The following is a 22,544-nucleotide window of genomic DNA, read 5'->3' as shown; positions in this document are numbered from 1 at the left end:
ACACAAATCTATGACCATCACCAGGAGACCGGTTTGAAAGAAATCCAGAAATATCCAAGTGATGGTGTTCTCTAGTAAGATTGTAATGAGAGCCAGATGAACTCTAGAGCCCCTGCCATGGAACGAGCCCCACGCCCGAGTGGAACAGGAGGTTACATCCAGTTCACAGCACATCCTGCCTACCCCCCATCCCCCAAACCAAGCTCACAAACATGTCCACAGCTGTAACTGGGCTTCCAGAGGCTGCTACTTTCTGGGGTTTCTGCTTTCTTTATATTCTGTATATTGTCTTGTTTTCTATGTATAAATTTATCTTTGCAACCCAAACACAGTACAGCTGTCTTTATACTGGGGGAGGCCCCATTTACCTTCCTGTTGTAAAGTATATTAAATATCACTTACACATCTGCATCAGCATATGAAAAACAAAACCATAGCACCTGATACCCGTGAGAGAAACAGCTGCTTTACAAATTGGGCTCCCAACCTGCCCATAGCTGAAAACCCACATATAACTCATATTCGGCCTCTGTGTATGCAGACTGTGCAGTACTGTAGTACTTACTGCTTAAAAACAGGCTCTATGTGAGTGGACCTGGACAGGTCAAATCTGTGTTGCTGAAGGGTCAATTACACGACTCAGAAAGAGGAAAAGACTAAGAGTCGCCATGCTGTGCTGTGTGCTTAGTTGCTCAGTCACATCCAAGTCTTGGCGACCCCACGGACTATAGCCATACAAAACAGTAATCCACTTCTGGACATACAGCTGGAGAAAACTCTAACTCAAAAAGATACACGCACTCCAAAGTTCACCGCAAAGTTCACCGCAGCACTATTCACAAGAGCTGAGACACAGAGACAACCTAAATATCCACCAACAGATGACTGGATAATGCAGATGTGGTATATGTATGTAACAGAATATTATCAGCCATTAAAAAAGAATGAAATAATGCCATTTACAGCAACACGGATGGGCCCAGAGATTATCATAGTAAGTCAGAGAAAAACTATTTACAAAACAGCAAAACAGACATAGAAAACAAAGTTATGGTTACCAGAAGGGAAGTGCATGCTTGGGTAGGAGGATAAATCAGAAGTTTAGGGGGAAAAAAAAGAGGCCTGAGCAAGAGACTCCAGGAAGTGTGAACACTTCACATCAAGTGAGGACTGTCTGGCCTATCCACTCCCAATTAGTATGTGTCCATTAACTGTTAATCGTGGCGATTCTGCAGTGGAATTAACACACATTATTTGATGCTGGCCATAAATAGCGTCATGTTAGGTACCCACCGTTAAAGATGCCACCGTTTAAATAAGAAGTGCACAAAGGACTGTTTAAGGAAAGTTTTCTTAAAAGGATTCTCAAGGCCACCAGGTGTATGAGAAATCAGTCTGCTCTTGGACACAGTGCCAACTTCAGGGACCCAAGGACAAAGTGAGTCAGCCTGTGAAAAACTCAACCCTGGCTCTCAGGAGCCAAGTGGAAGTCACCAGGGATCTTGGGACAACTGTGTACAAAAGGGAAAACATGTCCTGTTAACAGGAATATAAAACAACCAGGACCTGGAACATCTGAAAACACATATGAAAGAGACCCAGCCTGTGGGTTGCCTGGGAAGGGGCCCAGAGCCTCTAAGGCCTCTGTGGTCATAGAAAGACTTACAGTGTCAACAGCAGGTCCCACAACTCCAGTCATAAAGAAGATGGGATCCCAAGTCCCACTCTAATCCATCCTCTCCTCAACCTGAAGACAAATCCCACCCTCATGAAGGCCCACCTGAAGCACTGGGCACCATGTCCAAGCCCCATGACACACTTCCTCAACAAGCCATTGTGATGTTCACACAGGCGTGTGTGCTGTGAGGGGCATGGCTGGCCAGAAAGCAAAGGTCACTGCGGGAACTAGCAGATGGTAAGGGGAACAGCCAACTGCACAACTTTTAATTTGTGCCCTTTCTTATCAGCACATAATTCACTTCACTTGAAACAGCCTGAATAATCAAATACTAATAAAGGACAGTTCTTGGTGGAAAATCAGAACTAAGTTAAAGATATACCTTATTCCTAAACTCATTGCTAAAATAAGCCTGCAAGAACACAACCAACTAGGAAACAATGCTTAGCAAGTGCGTTAGGCAAGGAGTTTCACAACAGGGTTGGGGCTGGGTCTCCATAGCTAACCCTTGACACATCTATGCCATGTTAAAGTGGGCCAGTCATACAGATGGTTATGTCTATGCATCAACCCCAAGTGCCAAAAAGGGCCCCAGGCTCCAGGTTATGTGGCTGGCAATCCTCATAGGTCCCTGTTACAAGTCTCCAGGCCTGAGAAGGCCACCCTTCTGGTCTCTGCTACAGCCAGGGTGCTTGGCACACAGGATGCAATAAATATTTGTTGAATACAATGAGAAGTCTTCCTAAAGGTCACAGATCGTATTTCCTTGAAGTCTCCAGTTAAAGCACCTTCCTTGGAAGCACGTTGAAACCAGAACTACATAGCTCTGAGGAAATCAAAGAACATTTGTCTGGGGTTGGCCCAAAGGCCCAGTTAGAACCCAGGTATTCCATCCTGGGCAAGCTCTTTACAGGTGCTTCAGCTTCTGGGAGGTTAGAACAGGTACAGAGCATCATAGTCACTGAAACGAATGAGCACACATACAGTGCTCAGAACAGGGTCAGCCTGGGTGGACTGCCCACTGTGAACTGTTGCCAAATGGAGGCTCAGCCTCCCCCATACCAACCAACACTACAATGAGGTATGTGAACACATAAACACACTGAAAAGATCTTAACATCTGCCTTTCCTTCCTGCAAAATCCCCAAGATCATGAGGCTCAAATCTCATTCTATCAAGTATACAAATTACACGGATGTTACCTAAGGCCAACACATGAATTAAACAGTATCTTCAATTTCACTCACATGCTGTTGTTGTAAGGTCCCATCTCTAAGCTCATTAATTGGAGTGCTGGATTCAGAGCAGAAAACCTGCCCTGACCTCCAGGGTTTCCCAAGAAATAACAGAGAGAAAGCAAACGAGGGCATGGGATCAGGACCCAGAGGCCTAAGCCAGAAAAGGGATGGCAGGGCACATCTCCCGGGAAGCTGAAAGTTACCTCTTTCTACTGTGAGGTCGACCAGAGCATAAAATACAACATAAATTTGAATCTTACATCAAATCGACAAGTGACGCAATAAAAGCTAAAAATCTGCATTTTACGGCTAGGCACATACTCTTTCAAAAAATGAAACCAATTTTCTGAAAGTCTTTTTCGTTGTTCTCTACTTCCCACAGCATCAAATACCACATAACTATCCTAATGTCATCCTTTACAAGAGTAGTCGACTAGAAACAAGCGAAACAAAAGCGACAAAAACCACACTTTAGGGTGAAAAAAAAAAAAAAAAGACCGACAGGGAAACTTCACCTCCTTTAAGATGTCTAGAGAAACTACTCTGGTTAAAAAAAAAAAAGGGTGGTGGGGAGGGGGGAATTCAACCCTATGTTACACAATTAAGGCAGAATCATTTCCATGTACCAGCAGCTAGACCAGGAACTTCTAGGAAAAAAGCATCGCTCCGCTCTAGGGTCACCCCGCTGCGGGTCACCGGGCGGCGTCCTGCTGGCGCACTTCAATCCGTTTCGACCACGATCCGGCGCCTCGAACACTCCCGCAGCGAGCGGACCGGGCCCGGCCCCTCGGAGTGGACCCTGTCCAGCAGGCCGGCGCCCTCCGCCCCCTTGCAGCCCACTGTCCGCGCGGCCCTCCCTTCCCCCTCCCCGCGGCCGCCGCCATCTTCTCCGCTCGGCGGAGCGCGGCCGGGCCCGGGCCCGGCAGCGCCAGGCTGGCTGGCCTCCGGGCCGGCCATCCCCGCCCGTCCCACGCGGTCCCGCGGGCGGCCGCCCCTACGCCCAGCGCCCCGGCCGCCACTCACCGTGGGCCGCAAGCCTCCAGGGTTTCGCAGCCATTTCCTCCGAGCGCCGCAGAGTGGGCGGGCGGGGTTGGCGCCGGCCACCGAGACGCGTGAGGTAGAGGGGCCGCCCGCGCTCTCAGTGGAGGGAAGACGCTGGCCACCGAGACGCCGGGGGTAGACGGGCCGGCCGCAACCCGAGCAGCGCCCCGGCGCGGCGGGCGGAAGGAGGAGCCCGGCCCAGGCCCAGTCCCTGCCCTGCGCCGCACAGTGGCCGAGTCCAAGGGCCAAGGCTGGCAGTGTAGGCGGCGCGGCTCCCGTCGGCCACCCTGGGCCCGGTTTGTGGCAGAAAAGGCAGGCACCCGGACGCAGAAGCAAGGCGCCGCGCTCCTTTCCCGCCGGACTGCGTTCCCAGCTTCTCTGGACTCGAGCCCGCTCCCCACCGAGCCAACCAGCTCAGCGCCGGGGCAGTTCCAGTCTCAGCGCACACAACCGGGCACACCTGCCTACGGGGGCTGCAAGGAAAGGGATCTGACAAATGATAACCCTCCACCTGGGTTTTCTTCACTCAGTGCTGACTAGTATCAATTAACACCCCAGTACCTGTGCGTGCTTAGTCGCGTTGGACTCTGCAACCGCATGGACTGCAGCCCGCTAGGCTCTTCTGTTCATGGGGATTCTCTAGTCAAGAATACTGGAGTCAGTTGCCATGCTCTCCTCCAGGGGCTCTTCCCAACCCAGGGATCAAACCCAGGTCTCCAACATTGCAGGCGGATTCTTTACCGTCTTAGCCACAAAGGAAGCCCCCCCGCACCTGCCCCTCCCCAAATACTCAACAAGCAGACCTCAGAGGGGAAACACCTGCTACCTTGGGACGCTGGACCCAGGACAGTAACTCCTTGGCTGAAGGCCTTTTGTCTCCATCACTGCCTCTACAGGTCCCTTATTCCACATTCCTTAAAAGCAGGAACCTTTCAGCAAAAAGTGCCCTGTGTGTAGTAAAGCTGTGCGTGCCCAAGACCCTACAGAGGGCTGCCAGGTGCTTCTGTAGGGGAGCACTAGGGGCCTGGGAGCAGGTGTGCTTCTAAATAAACATCTGGAAAGACCACACAGCCTGCCAGGCTCTCAGAAAATGCCCCTTTTCTTCAAAGAATTCCAACACAATTTGTTTCTGTTGGTGTGATTCCATTAGGACCAACCACTTCCATGGAATCTTGCAGACTAACTTCATACTCCAACATCTTGACCGTCTTCAGGTTTGTCCCAGATAAGTGTAGTGAGAAGTTCAGAAACATGACAGATTAAGTGGAAACTGGCTTGAACCAGGAGTATGATCTTGGGCAAGCTGTCTGTTGAATGGGACTCATATGCTGGGGTGCAGGCGAAGCTCCCTGCAAAAGGCTCCCTAAATGGGAGCTGGAATGGGGAAACCCCACCCAACCTCTCTGGCTGAAAATCTTTACATGAAGCAAACCCAGCAGCAACGTCTTTCTAGGTGAGATTTTTTTTTTTTCCCAATCTGTGTTGTCTTTTCACTTTTTAAAAAAAATTAATTATTTTAATTGGAGGCTGATTACAATATTGTAGTGGTTTTTGCCATACACTGACATGAATCAGCCATGGGTGTACATGTGTTCCCCATCCTGAACCCCCCTCCCACCTCCCTCTCCGTCCCATCCCTCAGGGTCATCCCAGTGCACCGGCCCTGAGCACCCTGTCTCATGCATCGAATCTGGACTGGCGATCTATTTCACATATGATTATATACGTTTCAATGCTAATCTCTTAAATCATCCCACCCTCGCCTTCTCCCAGAGTCCAAAAGTCTGTTCTTTACATCTGTGTCTCTTTTTAACTTGTGTGCGGCTTCAGGAGGGCACTGGGTCCTGTGAATGACATGGAAGATGGGGCTGCCGATGGAACAGGAGGAAGCTCTGGGCAGAAAGCTCAGGGGACAGAAAGAAGACCCCAACAGGAAGCCCCACCTGTGCCACTACAGTACTTGGGTTGGGGATGGCAGCTCAAGTGGGCACTCGGGCAGCAAAGGAAAGGAAACTGCACCTCCCCACCTACCCCTGCAACTGGCCTCCCTTTCTAACCTCCCAGTGGGAGCTGGTCGTGACCATGGGCTACAAGGTTCAGAGGCATCTGCCATCTGCGGGAGGACTCAGGCCCTTGTCCTTCTACAACCTCTTCAGGTAATTCAGTTCATCTACTGTCACTCCTCACCGGAGCTGCTCTTCCCTGGTGCAAAAGGCATTTCTAGAACTGCAGTTTGGGTACTTTTGGTTGACATCTACTAGCTAAGAAGGGGCTTCCCTGGTGACTCAGATGGTGAGAAATCTACCTGACATGCAGGAGGTCTGGGTTTGATCCCTAGGTCGGGAAGATCCCCTGGAGAAGGGAATGGCAACCCACTTCAGTATTCTTGTCTGGAGAATCCCATGGACAGAGGAGCCTGGCGGGCTGCAGTCCACAGGGCAGCACAGGGCTGAACAACTAACACTTTCACTGCACTTTCAGCTAGGGAATACCTTCTCCTAACAAACTTACTTTAACAGCTAAACCCAGAGGAACAAACAGGTTTAAAAGGAGTCTCCAATTGACTCAAATACCCCAAATACACAAATAAAAATCCTGAAGTTCAGGGAACTGACAACAACAGTGGTTCAGAGGTTAGGAAGCTACGCAAGCTCCCAGGCCTCAAGGGGTTTCAGTCTTTGAGGAAAAATATGGGAAAAGTACGACTGATGCATCCTCCATATGTGTGGACACCAGGTCCTGCCACAAACACCCACGAACAATTCTGAGGAAATTTATGAAGGCGGAAAAGCACAACTGGAAGAGTCAGGATTCCTTTTTAGAAGACCGCTTCCTGGTGTTCGGCCTTCTCTCACCCCCGAGTTAAAGCCCACTGGAAAGCAGGGTCCTGAGCAAAGCACCCCATCTCCTGGTGGTCAAGTGCAACCCTGAGAGACAAGGTAAAGTTTGTCAAGACCCTCTCCAAGGACAATTTAAAACCAGATGAGGCAGCAGCCAAGTCGCTTTATTGTTACTCTTGTTCAGAACTCAAGGATGAACAGGCTAGCACCCACCCTGCAGGCAGGCCAAGAAGGGGTCAGGAAGTCGGGGTCAATGGTAGGGCCACTGCCTGGCCCTGGGGCAAGGTCCCCAGTGAATCTGGACCCAAACTCAGACCCAGGTCTGGGCTGGAGGGGAGACGTCCGGGAGAAGAGAGGAAACCAAGAGCCAAAGTCACGGTGGGACCCCCTTAGCTCCTCCTCCCTGGCCTTGGTCACCACTGGGTGTCTTTGAATAGCTAACATGTGCCCTCTAACCCCAGGGGCCATGGGCTGCAAGGCTAAGACTTCAGAACAACGCTGCTTACTCCTACCTTTCAGGATGGCTCCTGATACTAAGACTACTTTCCCCGTAAATTTAGTGAAAAGTAAATAGCTAACTTAAGAAGAAATATTTTAATAAGTATGAGACATGAGAACCGTATTTCCTTGCTGGCTAGTTTCATCTCAAGTCTCTAAAAGAACACACCAAATAAAAAAGCCAGAAAAATCAACTCCTATCACAGAAAAGCAGTTTTGACAGAAAAGCAGTTTAAGTGTAAAGCGGACACAAGCACATGGCGTGCTGCCTCCACCACACTGTGCCTAGATTCTGCATTTCCTCACTAGCTCGTCCATCACACCACAAGGGCAGGTGACAAAGGAGAAAGGCGAAACAGGCCCACAGATCTGAACCGAATTCCGAAGGTGGCTGGTAAGCAGGAACAGGAACCTCCCTCCACAGGGTGGGAGGGGATGGTCAACTGAGACAAGGAAGGTCCCAGAGCAGGGCCACAGCCGCTAGTCCTCAGACGCAAGTATGCATCGACAAATAACTCTTGTTTTTTAGTCACTAAGTCGCATCTGACACGACCCCATAGACTGTTGCAACCCCATAGACTGTAGACTGACAGGCTCCTCTGTCCATGCGATTTTCCAGGCAAGAATTACTGGACCTGGTTGCCATTTCCTTCTCCAGGGGATCTTCCTGACCAGGGATTGAATTGGTCTTCTGCACTGCAGATAGATTCTTTACCTTTGAGTCACCAGGGAAGCCCTAAGTAACTGTACTGGCTACATTTTAAGAGATTATTTTTTCCAAAATTGAAATACTTGAAAAGTGAAAGATTCACTAAAATCAGGTCTAACAGTGGCTTTTTGGATTTGTCCAAAAGAGGAAAAAAAAAAACAACCATGTAATTTCCTGTGCTTGCCTGGATCACAGAAACAAAATGGTGAAGTGAGAAAAGTGTATTTGAAGGAAATCTCAACAAGAATAATACAAGTCGAGCTATTAGGAAATTGCAAAAGGATACCCAACAGGTTTTATTCTGAAATTTCAACAAATCAATATAGGAGACCAAGAATGTTGCCTTTTACAACTATACAGAAAAACAAAAAATCTTGGGATTCTGTCAGCATACAAAAGTTCCTCTCATTCCAATGGAAAGTAAAAGCATTTAAAGAGTAAACATAAGAGGCTTTTAAAGTCAAAAAAAGAAAAAACAAAATTTGGCAAGTGTTTTTAAAAAGGAACACATGGTTATCAGTTGAAACAATGGCTCATCTTTATTCAGTGTTCTATCTCCCATATCAGACATCCGATCAGAACTGGGCTAATGCAAAAACAAAACAACCAAAACCAAACAAAAACAAGAAACCCCTTAAAGCATATACAGATAATTTTCAATAGCTGTGCACATATACGTTATTAGGCGTTTATATACACACGTGCACGTGTCTGTATCTATAACCAATGTACTTATCAAAGCCCTCTCCAGGCAAGAGGGAAGGGAATGGAGAGTTTCAGCAGAGACGGTCTGCAGCCCACTGCCTGGACAGGGTAGGTAAACTGCCACTTGAGCTTGCTGCCCGTGCCCCGCTGTCCAGCCCAGGCCATGTGTTTTAGGTAACACCTTGCTGGACAGTTTATGTTACGTCCTCTGCAGGAATTAAAAACTCAAGAAAAATATTACTCTACCCATCCAAAGAAACGTATGACATAACCAGTGCTTGCTGGTTTAGTGGTATAATCCAGAAAGGGAAATACAGTCCAGCAGGGAGGGGGAGGGCGACCATCTCAGACCCCACGACACATGCTTCACAGGGTCTTCATTCAGCTAATTCATCTGGATACATGCAGCAGAACTAAAGCGTAAAAACAGTCTTCCTTACTCCTTCCAACAGCTTCAGGATCAATCTGAGAAGACCCTGAGTAAAGTCAAGGCTATGGCACTTGACCTTTGAGTGAACTCCGGGAGTTGGTGATGGACAGGGAGGACTGGCGTGCTGCAATTCACGGGGTCGCAAAGAGTCGGACACGACTGAGCGACTGAACTGAACTGAGTGGTAAGGACATCTAGCCATTACTGGTTAGATAGCATCACCAACTCAAAGGACAGGAATTTGAGAAAACTTTGGGAGATGGTGGAGAACAGAGGAGCCTGGTGTGCTGCAGTCCATGAGGTCAACAAGTGTAAGACATGATTTAGCAACTCAACGACAACAAGAACCGGTAACAATTCTGAGCAGCAATGTCCAATCAGCTTATGCCTGACCCTGAAGAAACAGGTCTAATTTGCCAAATTCCCTGGAAAGCAGGGCTCCAGCATTCAGGCGTTTGACTTCATGCTTTGAGGGTTTGACAGTAAGACAGAAACACCCTCTAAAACACTGCGGTTCTGTAAACTGTGCCTGACACCTGGTTGCTGAATAGTCCAGGGTTTGATTAAAGGAGGTGCTGTGTATTTTATTATCAAAACACATTTCATTTTAAAGTAATTCTTGCATGCTCCTTTAAAACTAATAAACCTTAACAACTCTCCTTAAAAACTCCACACTGTTCTCCATAGTGGCTGTACTAGTTTGCATTCCCACCAACAGTGTAAGAGGGTTCCCTTTTCTCCACACCCTCTCCAACATTTATTATTTGTAGGCTTTTGGATCGCAGCCATTCTGACTGGTGTGAAATGGTACCGCATAGTGGTCTTGATTTGCATTTCTCTGATAATGAGTGATGTTGAGCATCTTTTCATGTGTTTGTTAGCCATCTGTATGTCTTCTTTGGAGAAATGTCTATTTAGTTCTTAACAATAACCCTGTGTACGAGACAGCAAAAGAGACACTGATGTATGGAACAGTCTTATGGACTCTGTGGGAGAGGGAGAGGGTGGGAAGATTTGGGAGAATGGCATTGAAACATGTAAAATATCATGTATGAAACGAGATGCCAGTCCAGGTTCAATGCAAGATACTGGATGCTTGGGGCTAGTGCACTGGGACGACCCAGAGGGATGGTATGGGGAGGGAGGAGGGTTCAGGATGGGGAGCACATGTATACCTGTGATGGATTCATTTTGATATTTGGCAAAACTAATACAATTATGTAAAGTTTAAAAATAAAATAAAATTTTAAAAAAATAAACAAAATATTCCAGACATGGGTATACAGATGAAAAAAAAAAAAAAAAACTGCTCAATTTCCCTGGTGGTCCAGAGGCTAAGAATCTGTCTGCCAATGCAGGGGACACCAGTTCGATCCCTGATCTGGGAAGACCCCGCATGTCTCAGGGCAACTAAGCCTGTGCACTACAGAGCCCGCACTCTGCAAGAAGAGAAGCCACTGAAATGAAAACCCTGCACACCTCAACTAGGGAAAACCTTCACGAAGCCAGAAATTAATCATTTTTTTTTTTTTAAATAAGGGACTGCTGATCTGTGTGATTCAGTGCCATTCTCAACTTCTTCCTCTGCTCTCACTCCGCCCGGACCCGTTTCCCGTCCTTTGTCCATATCTACTGAGACAGCTTTTAGCGAAGGTCTTCACCCTCACTCACTCATCTGTTCCTCCACGTTCTCAACAAGTATCTATGGAACCCCTGCCACGTACTAAAAGTTTCAGCTCTTGTGAGGGTCACATGTTGGTGGAGAACTGTGACACTATCAGGCATCAGCGACATAGAACGGTGTGCTGAAGGCAACGAAGGGATCGTTTACGGACCAGGGGAACACAAAGCAGTGGACGACACCCTACTTGCTGGGATGGTGTTCCCACTCCTAGGCACTGGCCTAGGAGTGTTGCACACAGACCCATCTCCTGAGAGCCCAGAGGAAGGGCAGGGTGCTGAGGCTGGCTTTCAGCTATGCTCACTCTGCACAGACAAGTGGGGAGTCGCTGATGGGTGTGAAGAGGGGGCCAGGGACAAGAGAGATGACCCTGGCTGCTGTATGGGCTTCAATAGGAAGCCAGTATCTGGACAGAATTAAAGCAGAGCAAGACCACTTCTGGGGGTGAGGGGCCATTAACCTATGACCCGCAGAGCAGGCGCAGCTGAACCTTCTTTAGGCTGGAACACCCTAGCTCTTTAGGGCACCGGATTTGTTCTTGTGCACCCTTGAAAAGAATTTTAAAAATCTGCACCCCTCGCCCACTGTAAAGCTGGTGTGTAAAGTTATTCAGAGGATTAAGTGCTTGAAAAGGATGTAATTGCAGACACACTGTATTTGCATTTTAAATAGATTAGGACCAAAGCTTTGGACTTGCAGATTTAGCTCAGTTCACTAAAGAGAAATATCCACCATTAGTCGTCTTTGTCTAATCTGTTTACCAAATTGCACTTACTTTCTGCAACAAGTCCCACTGCATTTCCACGCAATCACATGAAACCATCTAACTCTGACTTTTAACAGGAAGACACTGGAGTTCATTGGATTCTAAAATCTTTTAACTTGACTCTCCAGCAACTGGAAAACGGGAACGACAGAGGATGAGATGGATGGCATCACCGACTCGACGGACAGGAGTTTGGGCAAGATCCGGGAGTTGGTGATGGACAGGGAAGCCTGGCATGCTGCAGTCCACAGGGTCGCAAAGAGTCGGATACGACTGAGCGACAGAACTGAACTGACCTGGAAAACGAGACCTTGCTCTGACATAATCTGTACTCTTTTCCCGTGGACTCACAATAATAACCGAATAAAAGCGTGAATGTCTTCCTGCGCCTCCGCGACCCCAGCCGCAGGGCAAGACCACCCTCCTCGAGTAGCGGCCGCAGTACCTCGAAGCCCCAGGTGCACAGGCCTGCGGTCCCCGCCCAACCTGAGCGCGGATTCTGAACCACGGGCGGGAAAGACCACCGGGCCCGTGGGAGGTTCCCCAAGGGCAGGTCTGGCCCTGTAGACTTGTTCTGGAGCGAGCTGGTGTGCGCTCTCCGCCGCGGTCGCGTGCCCCAGAGCCCACCCCAACCGTCGGAACCGAGAGCTCCCGCAGTCCGCGCTCGGGCGGCTCCTCACGGGCCTGCGCGAAGGCAGGCACCGGGTCGGCAAGGTCCCCTCCTCGGGGCTGCGCGGAGCACCGGCGCCTGTACCCCCTCCCCGCCCCATGCCCTCGGGCTTACACAAACGACGGGAAGGACGCTGGGACCTTCGCCTCAGTCTAGATGTCGCCGTCTCGGCGCGAAGTTACCCTACAACGACGCCTCCACGGCGGCCATCTTACCCAGAGGCAGCCGATGCCTTTTGACTCTCGCGCCAATCCGTAGAGCGAAGGAGCCGTGAAAGGAGTTCTGCGCAAGGACGGAAGCTGGAGTCCCGCGTTTCCGGGCGGCCACCGCACCCCGCCCCCTCGTGAAGGCACTTGATTGGCTGCCGACTCGCGATCTCGCGATCTCGCGGGAAGTGGCTAAGGGGGCGGCCGCCGGTGTGTCTGCCCTCCCGTTCCCCGCCCCCGCCTCCGCCTCCGCCGCGACTCCCGCCTCCGCCTCCCAGACCCCGGCGCCGCCACCTCCCCCTCCCCCCCGGCCCCGCCCGGCCCTTCGAGCGGCCGCGGAGACCGCGCAGCGCGGCAAGCGGGATCCGCACGGTAAGATGGCCGCGGCGAGCCCAGGCGGCCGGGCCTAGCGTCCCCGCCGGAGTGCGGCGGCCGGGAGGCGGAGGGCCGGACTCTGGGGTCGTGGCCAGGAGGGATCGAGGCGGGCCGGTGAGGAGGCTGACCGGGCTGCGAGGTTGCGCTGGCCGGCTGACCGTGCAGGGGGCCTGCCGGTTTCGGACGTCCGAGCAGGTGTCCTCGGGCCGCGTTCTCGGGGGAGGCGGCTCCCTCAAGAGTTTCCAGGTCCAACTGTCTCCTCTTCCTAAGGCGGCGGAGTCCGGGCGTGGACTCGGTGTTTGTTGTTGATGGAGCGTGTTTTGAGGGGCGGCGACGCCTGCTGGGAGGTGATAGTTCTCCACAAGTCGCACAGGTCTGCGGCGGGAACTGTTTGCACCAGGACCGCATTCGAGCAGACACTGAGCTGCCGAGACAGGACTTTGCTCGTGGGGCGAAGGGTTCCTCGCCGTCCGTACTGTTTGTGGGGTGTTTAAGTGCTCAGTTTTTCCTGCACAAAACAGAATGGGTCGGTTCTTCAAAGTTGTTAACTTTCCAGTACTGCTCTGTCGCCCATGAGTGAGAGTTTTCGCTAGTGGCCGCAGCTTAGAGAAATGACCTTGTGTGAGGGACGGCCCCTTGGTTTTGTCTCAGTCAAGTTCTCTAAGGCGGATCAGAGTTGGGCATGGCATCCCCCAGCGACCAGGGACTTCATCTTGCTCCCCTCTGCTTTCCCACAGACACTGTCTCCCTGGGCGATCTCTGGTGAAGTCTTGGCTTTCAGTCAATTTGTGGTGGACATTGCCCTAATTAATGTTTCCATCGCCCAACTGGGGACCTGTAATCCAGGTGCCTGCTTGACTTCTCCTACTGTGGGTCTGATAGTCACCCCAAACTCGCCCGACTCCTCAAACCTGTTCTTCTCCCAGTCTTTCCTCATTTGGGACTCCATTCTCCAAGGTCTCAAGCTTGAAACCCCTCCATGGTCCATGAATCTTCTTTTATACATTCCCGCTGGGTCCAGCAACAAGGCCCATTGGCTCAGTCCACAAAGTCTTGTGGGCTGTGCTCTTGGTTCTTCCACTGCTGTCCTCTTGCTTGGGTGGCTCCTCACTGGTCTTTCTGCTCAGCTCTCACCACCCCACAGTCATCCCATGTCCACTGGGAAACCAGAGCCATCTTTTAAATTGCTTTTATTTATTGAGGTAATTGAGCATGTGCTTTGCTTTATATAAGGTAATATCCACAATACCTCTGTCAGTTACAAAGGATAAAAGGGAAGTGGACAGTGGATGGGCTTACCACCCATCCTGACACCCCTGCTGGGGTTCCCAGGGCCCCCTTTCCATGGTAACCACCTCCTGAGTTTCAGGGTTCACGCTCTTACTTGAAAAAATAACATGGTTTTTGCTATGAATGTATTTACTACTAAGTAAAAATTGTATAACTTGTCTTGTTTTTGTTCTTTAAAAAACTTCTGCCCTTGGGTCTCTGCTGCAACCTGCTCTCTTCATGCAGCTGGTTTCTAAGTCCCCTGTGTGGGCCTGGTCATGTATTTTAACTGCTTTAGTAAATTCTGTTCCATTGATACAGTTAGTGGCCCTAAAATCCACAAAACTTTGAAAACCAAAAGTTTTTGGTCTTGTTTTTAATTGATTTCTTGGCAGACCCCGACCCTGCAAAAGCTTTTAGTAACTTCTGTTTCACTCGGTGTGATCCTTATGCGTTTAACTGAAGCAGTCACGTCCAATCATGGGGTGCTGCCGCAGACCCCTGGGAGGATGTCTTGTGATACATATATCAAATAGTCTTTGTACAACCTGAATAATTCTGAAGTCAGAAACTGGTCTGCCCCAGGGCTTTGGTCCTTTGGGACTGCAGTCCTATGAACCATCGTTTGCTTGTCCCTGCTGCTGTTGACTGACTCCTGGGTGGGCAGTCTCCATAGTGTTGCCATCCTGAACAGTGACTCTGAGCACAGGCTTGTCTGTGTCTGGGACACAGTAGGCTGTTTTTTGGGGTCCCAGCTGGCAGAAGAGCCATCGGCGAGGAGCGGAGCACACATGCACAGTGTGTGCTGAGTGTGTTGCTGTGCAGTCCGTTCTGACCACAGGGTAAAGGGGCTCAAGAGACCATGCACATGTCTCTGTGAGCACTTGGTGTTGTCAGGCTGCTTCATTTCTGTCAGCCTGGAGGGTGTGCGAGATGGCTTGTCTTGAGCACACACATCATAGCAGGTGAATCTTCAGCTTGTACCTCTGCATGCCACCCTGTGCTTAGAGGAGCATCTATCTATTAATAGACTGCTGCTGGGCCTGGAGGGCCTTCATCTGACCTGGACTGACCTCTTGACCTCCTGGTCCTCAGACTCCTGGCTCTTGCTCATGTTCATCCTGCTTTCTGAACCTCCCCAACCTTCTCTCTGGTCCCTGAGCCTGTGTTTGAGTCTCAGGCCCTCTGCATGTGCTGTTTTCCACATTTTAAGTATCTTCCCTCTCTACCCTTTGGTTCCTGGTCGCTGTGTTTGTATCTGAAATGATCACAATTGTGAGAATTTTTCACCAATTCTTAAAATATTACTTTTTTTCCCTGTAGAAGTAAATCAGAATGAGTTACACAGAAAAACCCGATGAAATCACAAAGGATGAGTGGATGGAAAAGCTCAATAACTTACATGTCCAACGAGCAGACATGAACCGTCTCATCATGAACTACTTGGTCACAGGTGAGGGCTGTGCTATGGGTGCTGCCTCTTGGGCACCATTCTCCCTTTCTGGGCTCACAAGCAAGACTTTACCACTGGAGGGTCCTGAAAGTTAGGTTGCATTCAGGCATCATGGAAACGCAGTGCTCTTGTAACCAACTTGGAACTACCATTTTAAAGAGATGTCCTCTTCTGGAGATGAAATCATGATTCCAGGTCTCTGAGATCTAAAGAAAAAACCTTATTTCTTAGCCTTTGACATTTTGCAGTTGATCTACATCATTAACAATGTGCAAAAGTAGATTTAAAGTCCAAATAATTAATCTCTTCTGGCCAGTTTGGTAAATGATACTGGACTGTTTCAGAAGGTGTGTCCAAGTCAAAAGAAGAAAGGGGGAGGGGCCTGTGGAAGGTAATGCAAGTGCTCTGTGATAACACCCCGTCCTCCTGACCCTGTGGAGGAGAGGGTCGCTCTGCAGAGCTGAGAAAACCCACATGTCTCCAGAAAGTGAGTCTCCTTCCTGGAGTTCCAGTGACCTCGGCCCCCATCAGTCTCTGAGACTGAAGGAACTGTGTACTCATTCACAGTGGGAGGGCGCTGTGCTGCCCCTGGAGCAGGTTGGCAGCTTCTCCACATAGGCCTGGACCCCAGTGCAGGGGCCTCAATGCCCATCCTCCCCTGACTGGAAGTTGAGGGGGTGGGGCAGGTGGAAGGAAAGGAAGTGTAGCTGGTAAGCCACAGAGGTGTTAATCCCACATCCCAAGAAAGTGCAGTTCTTACTAGAGGTTTTCATTCACAGAAGATGGGCTTTCTAGACATAAAAAGCCCTTGTGTTGGTATCTTGCTGATTTTCCAAGCAGTTGAAGGTAGTTTTCTTTTCCAGAGGGCTTTAAGGAGGCAGCGGAAAAGTTTCGAATGGAATCTGGGATTGAACCCAGCGTTGATCTAGAAACACTTGACGAGCGAATCAAAATCCGTGAGATGATACTGAAAGGCCAGATTCAGGAGGCCATTGCGCTCATCAACAGCCTCCACCCAGAGCTGCTGGATACAAACCGCTATCTCTACTTCCATCTGCAAGTGAGTTGCTTGTGGACACTTGGTGAATTAAGGTTCTTCATGTTAGCCATCCCCAACTTCCGGGCCACAGACCGATACCTCCTATCAGGTTAGAGGCAATAATTCATTAGAAATAAAGGACACAATAGACGTAACGTGCTTGAGTGATCCCAAACCATCCCTGCCCTACCCCAGTCAGGGGAAAAATTGTCTTCCACCAAACAGGTCCTTGGTGGCAAAAAGCTTGGCAAGTGGACGTGTTAGTCACTCAGTTACGTCCAACTCTTTGCGACCCTGTGGACTGTAGCCCTCCAAGCTCCTCTGTCCATGGAATTACCCAGGCAAGAATACTGGAGTGGGTTGCTGATCCCTTTTCCAAAAAGCCTGGGGATGGCTGCTTGCTGTTATTGAGAGGTAATGAGGCTAATTTCATTAGAATATTGCTGTAATTGACGAGGGAAGGGGTTTAAGTTAGCTGCTCTGCCATGTACCTCAGAAGCTGTTTCTTGCTTTGAAAATGCAAAGTCAGGAGCTTGGAATACTCAAAAACTCTGTCCTCTGAGAGGCCCTTTTCATAAGAAGCAGGTGCAGCCCCGGTGTGGGGGGTTGTCGCTGGCTGGGCGCAAGTTGTTCACCCTGTCCGCCTGGCCCCCAACCAGCAACAACACCTGATCGAGCTGATCCGCCAGCGGGAGACGGAGGCAGCGCTGGAGTTTGCACAGACCCAGCTGGCTGAGCAGGGTGAGGAAAGCCGCGAGTGTCTCACCGAGATGGAACGCACACTGGCCCTGCTGGCCTTTGACAACCCCGAGGACTCACCCTTTGGAGACCTGCTCAACATGATGCAGAGGCAGAAGGTGGGCTCCAGAGGGCTTCCGTCCACATCCTCTGTGGATATTCAGGGCAGGATTTCCAAAGAAACGGGGTGGTGTGTGTGGTGTGACCAGGACACTACTGGGAGGGCCCCACACTTTACTTGTAAAATACTAGGAGCCCAGGGTATTGAGACCCTTAAACGATAGTTAAGCCTCTTTGCCAGTTTTTGTTTTTGTTTTTGTTTTTAATCTGAGCTGGCTTACTGTGTGGAGACTCTTAGGAACGGATGTTCCAAGTATCTTTTGATGAAAATCCCACACTTTGCTCTCTGCCACGGCCTCTGTGTTCCCACCAACAGGGCAGCTCCCCAACCGCAGTCCCCCTTCCCCACTGCCCTGACTGCCCTGAAAGGAGGGTGTCCTTGGGGTCCGCATCAGGTGTCCTCCTAGGGCTTGTTGGGTGGAACTGGTATCTCATCCCTGCCAGTTCCCTCATGCCCAGGCTGGATGTGAGATCTGCTGACCATACCGTGTGCCCCTCTGGGCAAGGACTGTGTTTTATATCCCCAGAGTACCTGACGGTCACAGGCTTCGTGTTTGTTTAAATAAGTAGCCAGCCTCTCGTGTAAAAATGGTTTTGAAGACATATAAGATGCATCTTATAATGGCTCCTTTTCGCAGGTGCCCTGTATGTGAGGTGGTTTTTATTGGCTATCCATTTTCTAGGTGTGGAGTGAAGTGAACCAAGCTGTCCTGGATTATGAGAATCGTGAGTCAACACCCAAGCTGGCAAAGTTGCTGAAACTACTCCTTTGGGCTCAGAATGAGCTGGACCAGAAGAAAGTAAAATACCCCAAAATGACAGACCTCAGCAAAGGCGTGATTGAGGAGCCCAAGTAGTCTGTGCGGGGCCCCGCCGCATGGCCCCGGGCCCGCGGGCGCCACCTGGGACTGAAGATTTTTACGGCAGCAGAGAACTCTCTTCTCCCTTCTTTTACTGTTTGTGTGTTTTGTTTTGTTTTTGACCCAGCATCATTTTGAAAGGGAAAAGTGGCCCTTTTAAGCACTGGAAAACTCCCAGTGCAAGATACCGTCTCTTCTGGAAGGCCGGCAAGGACTGCCCCATGGCCTGTGCTCAGCGTTCTGGGCGCTTCAGCTCCTGAAGGCGCCTCATCTTAGGGCCGCTAGTCCACTCGAGGCCCCGCTCAGAGCACGGGGCAGCACTGATGACCGTCTCACTCTGTCAGCATCCAGGAGGACAGCGTGTCCTCCTCCCCCCATCTCGGCCGGCCTTCGTGTAGAAGTGTTTTCTTTCCCTCTTTGGTTTTTGGTTTGTTTTGGTTTTTTCATAGGAAAGACTATATGAATTTGTAAATCCCAGTTCAAAGACTTCTTTTGTGCGCGGGCACTAAGTTTGGTTGTCTTCCTGTTTGGTCTGGGTCGTGTGGCTTTGGGGGAGATGGGTGTGTGCGTGTGTGTATGCGGGGCGGGCTGTGTGTTTTTTAATTTTTTAAATATATATTTTGGTGCTGTAAGTGGTGAGAGACTCTTTCCTAGTGGATCAATGAACCATCTCTCCTGGGCACTTTTGTTGAAAATAAAGGTTTCTCCTTAATTTCAAGAATGACCACAGTGGTCTCTCAGAAGTATTCATCATCTCAAGCACAACTTTTGCTTTTGGAGTGGCTTCCCCGGGGTGACCATAGTGACGCTGTCTGGTACCTACAGCCAGAAAGGGACAGCTCCCGGTGACACGTGACAGTGCCAGGCATGTGCTATGGTGCAGTGAGCTCTGTGACCCACACTTTTGCCTCTCGCTCTGTCAGCCAGTCTGGCAGACGTCCAGCTCCTATTCCCTCATGTCTGTCCCCTGCCCGGTGCCCACTGCCGTCAGTGAGTCCTGAGTGCAGGCTCAGGTGTTGGGGTTTGGGGCAGGTGGCCCAGGGTGCCAGTGCAGAGCTGCTGGCCCTCAGTGAGACTGGTGGAGGTAGAGGGGCCCTGGCGTGCAGAGCTCCCTAGGGCTGATGACCCCCATACATCCTCTGGTGAGAGCACCTGCATGGCTGGGATTCAGTTCTCACCTGATCCCTCCCACAGGGTGGGTTGTGCTGGCACCTGGGCTCTGCAGAGATGCACGCCATCAGCAGCCAAATTGAGAGAGTCTGTTGGCCTTGGTGCTCGGCTGGGTAGGTCTTTGGGAAGGTCAGGTCTTCTCCGGCTGCGGGGCGTCTTCGTCACATCCCCATACACTCAGTGTTTGTCCCGCAGGGTCTGTGGCTTCAGCTCCTCTCCCCACTCACTTCCGGCTGCACGTGGAGGCTGCAGGTCGTTGGTTTTCAGTGGGTACAGCTTCAGGCAGAGTTTTCCCTCCCCAGTCACAGAGCAAAGGCGAAAGTGCTGAGGTCTCTGTATATCAGGAGACCGTCAGGCCCTGGACTGGCCCTTACCGTGGCAGTGATGAGCTTCAGCTCTGTCTCAGTCATCAACTCAGATGTGACCTTTCTGTATGATCATTTCCTCTTAAGATTTGGGAATAAAAGTAGGGAGAAAGGGGCCTTTAATCTTCAGGTGATAGTTAAATACAGCAGAAGCTGAAGAAAAATATTAGGGAAGTAGAGGTAAAACTACACTTTTCGAAAAGCACGAAGTAATTCAGCATATTCCTATCCTTTACTATTAGTGTATATAAGATAATTTATGTGCATCATTAACATACAATCAATCTGACATTTTTCAAAATAGTGGGTTTGAGATGTATGTTACCGGGTAAGAACCATCCATGAACCATGGGGACCTGTGGAGGGCCTGTCACGTGTAGGAAGTGCTGTCGAATGCTTCAGAGAAGTGCTGCTGGCTTGTCCATCATTTAGTCAGTGAGGGGCTTGACCAGTGAGTGCAAAGACCCATGTGAGCTGGGTGCCAGTGAGATGTGGAGAATTCAGATGGTGCTGTTGGGTTCTTTCCCTGTGTATAAAGAGTGTGGTTCCTTCCCCATAGGCTGGAAATCTTTAAAGGGGCGGCTTTGCAGACTTTTCTGTTTCCTCCTTTTGCAGTCTTATTTTTTTCAGCAAGCATTTCAAGGTAATGAACATTAAGTATATCGATTTTTCTACTTCATCTCATTTGGATCTCGCTGTGATGTTTGTTAAAATGTGATGTTTTACCAGGGTAGTTTATGTCTTCTTTTTTACACTTTCTGGTGGAAAGTGCCTTGAAATAAATAAAACGTGACAATATTTTGGTGCTCTGTGTTCCTGATACTGTGAAGTCACATGAGGAATGACCCCTAGTTTGGATTCTTCTGAAGCATAGGGATTATTGCAAGGCACATGAGAAATACTGTATTTTGTTATTTGAATCAAGGTTTCCAGCTTCTAGAAAAGGCAGCTGTTGTTTGGGATGGTTCCTGTCGTGGACTGAAATGCCAGGGGTGAGCCTGGTGGCTGCAAGGCTAGCTCTGCTGTCCAGCCGGGATGCCCCCTGAAGACAGACATGCAGAGCAAGCACGTGATGGGCAGCTTTCCTAAAGCAGCGTGACGTCTGTGCTTTCCCCAAGTGCGGACTGGGCTGCACAGGGGCCAGAGGTGGCGAGGACCCTGGGGACACCCAGGCCGTGGTCCAGCAGGGCTGCACTTGACCAGAAGTTGTGCCAGGTGTAGCAGCCCATCTGTGCTGCGCAGTAAGGTCAGGTCTGGAGGCTGAGGAAGGTGAGGTCACGACATAGCAGAAAGGCCTTTGTGGTGTGTCTAGGCAGCAACTCCAGTAAAACTCGTGCAAGGTGCACAGGCCCCAAACGAGTAAGAGCCGAGGCCCCAACACCAGTGGGCGTGGCGGGAACAGCCATCACCAGCATTGCGGGCCAGGGTTAGTCTCTACAGGACCCACTGATCACTCTCCACCTTGAAACTCAGGAACAGTGGGTTGGCTGGATATGAGGTCCCTCACAGAGGTTACTGGAAGCTGGAGGCGTGTCCAGCTGCTGCCAGCGTGAGCGTGGCTTCCTCTCGGGTTGGGACACGTGGTCTAGTGGCCCTAGCTGACACCCAGATCTTCTGCCTCATGGAGGATGGCCCGTCCAGCTCAGAGGCTCAGGAAGGGGTCGGATGCTCACCCCTGGCCCTCCATTGGCCTCTGTGCATTTCGAGCAACCCTCCACCTCTTGTTCCCCACTAGCCAAAGCTTTCTCACCTTGGGCCTGGAGTACTGCAGTGGCCTGTCCTTCCTTGCCTCTGCCCTGGCCACCCTGAGTGGTCCTCACAGCAGCCAGGGTGATTCTGTGACCCTCTGGGGCTTCCAGTGTCAGAGCCCTGGCTGGTCTCTAGCTGACCACCAAGACCCATGAGCCTGCCCTTCCCCACTGCTTTTGTCCCCCTTCCTGTCCCCTCACCCACCAGGCTCCTTGTGGTCCTGGAGCTGCCCTGGACCTCTGCCCACCCCACCCACATGCCCTGCTCATTCTCTGCTCTCAGACTTGATGCACAGGTCTTGGCAGGGACACTTCCCAGCCCATCCCATGGCAGAAGCCACCCTTCCCTGCCTTCTCGGTTTCCTTTCTGTGTTTTGTTCATGCACAGCTCCAGGAGGTAAGCAAATGACAAATGTTCCCCATGGTGCAGCTCTAGGTTTTCATATAAAATCACCATCAGGGACTTCCCTGGTGGTCCAGTAGTTAAGAATCCACCTTCCAATGCAGGGAACACAGGTTTGATCCCTGGCCAGGGAACTAAGATCCCACAGGCTGTGGGGTGAGTAGGAAGTCCATGTGCTGCAGCTGCTGAGCCTGCGTGCCGCAACTAGAGAGAAGTCTGTGCACTGCAGTGAGAAATCCTGCGTGCCACAGCTAAGACTCAACGCAGGGCTTCCCTGGTGACTCATTGATTCAAAATCCACCCGCCTATGCAGGAGACACAGGTTGAATCCCTGATCCGGGAAGATCCCACATACCATAGAGCAACTAAGTGAGTGCACCACAGCTATTGAGCCTGTGCTCCAGAGCCTGGGAACCATGACTACTGAGCCCAAGCACCACAACTACTGAAGCCTGCATGCTCTAGAGCCTGTGCTTCACAAGAGATGCCACCGCGATGAGAAGCCCACGCACCACAATGACGAGTAACCCCCACTCATCACA

At 50.5% G+C, this 22,544-nt stretch overlaps 2 protein-coding genes across 9 annotated transcripts in view; one reads left to right on the top strand and one right to left on the bottom strand.

Annotated features, from left to right (window-relative positions):
- Window positions 1–12,643, bottom strand: part of DIDO1 (death inducer-obliterator 1) — a 50,895-nt gene extending 38,252 nt beyond the window's left edge. For 3 of the 6 annotated variants that reach the window (XM_015474242.3, XM_010811602.4, XM_015474243.3), the window contains exon 1: window positions 3,940–4,011. The gene's annotated coding sequence lies outside the window, so the exon portion shown is untranslated. Of the gene's footprint in view, window positions 1–1,666; window positions 4,012–12,370 lie in introns of those variants that run through there. The other 3 variants (XM_025001117.2, XM_025001116.2, XM_059892975.1) reach the window with 3 other exon arrangements.
- Window positions 12,636–20,649, top strand: GID8 (GID complex subunit 8 homolog). Of its 3 annotated transcripts, none has more exons than XM_059892453.1 (5): window positions 12,636–12,672; window positions 15,430–15,559; window positions 16,423–16,619; window positions 17,258–17,455; window positions 18,140–20,649. In XM_059892453.1, the coding sequence occupies exons 2-5, from the start codon at window positions 15,442–15,444 to the stop codon at window positions 18,311–18,313; spliced, it is 687 nt and encodes a 228-aa protein (XP_059748436.1). In that variant the 5' UTR covers window positions 12,636–12,672; window positions 15,430–15,441; the 3' UTR covers window positions 18,314–20,649.
- The last annotated feature ends 1,895 nt before the right edge of the window (window positions 20,650–22,544 follow it).

This window comes from Bos taurus, chromosome 13 (genome assembly GCF_002263795.3).
Source record: "Bos taurus isolate L1 Dominette 01449 registration number 42190680 breed Hereford chromosome 13, ARS-UCD2.0, whole genome shotgun sequence".
NCBI lineage: Eukaryota > Metazoa > Chordata > Mammalia > Artiodactyla > Bovidae > Bos > Bos taurus.
This window is presented reverse-complemented; position numbering and strand designations above follow the sequence as displayed.

Bases quoted from the DNA above. Each gene is read 5' to 3' on its own strand.
- GID8 (XM_059892453.1), top strand. From the start codon at position 15,442: ATGAGTTACACAGAAAAACCCGATGAAATCACAAAGGATGAGTGGATG. The intron at 16,620-17,257 runs GTGAGTTGCTTG...GCCCCCAACCAG, and splicing joins ATCTCTACTTCCATCTGCAA to CAACAACACCTGATCGAGCT. The intron at 17,456-18,139 runs GTGGGCTCCAGA...TCCATTTTCTAG, and splicing joins ACATGATGCAGAGGCAGAAG to GTGTGGAGTGAAGTGAACCA.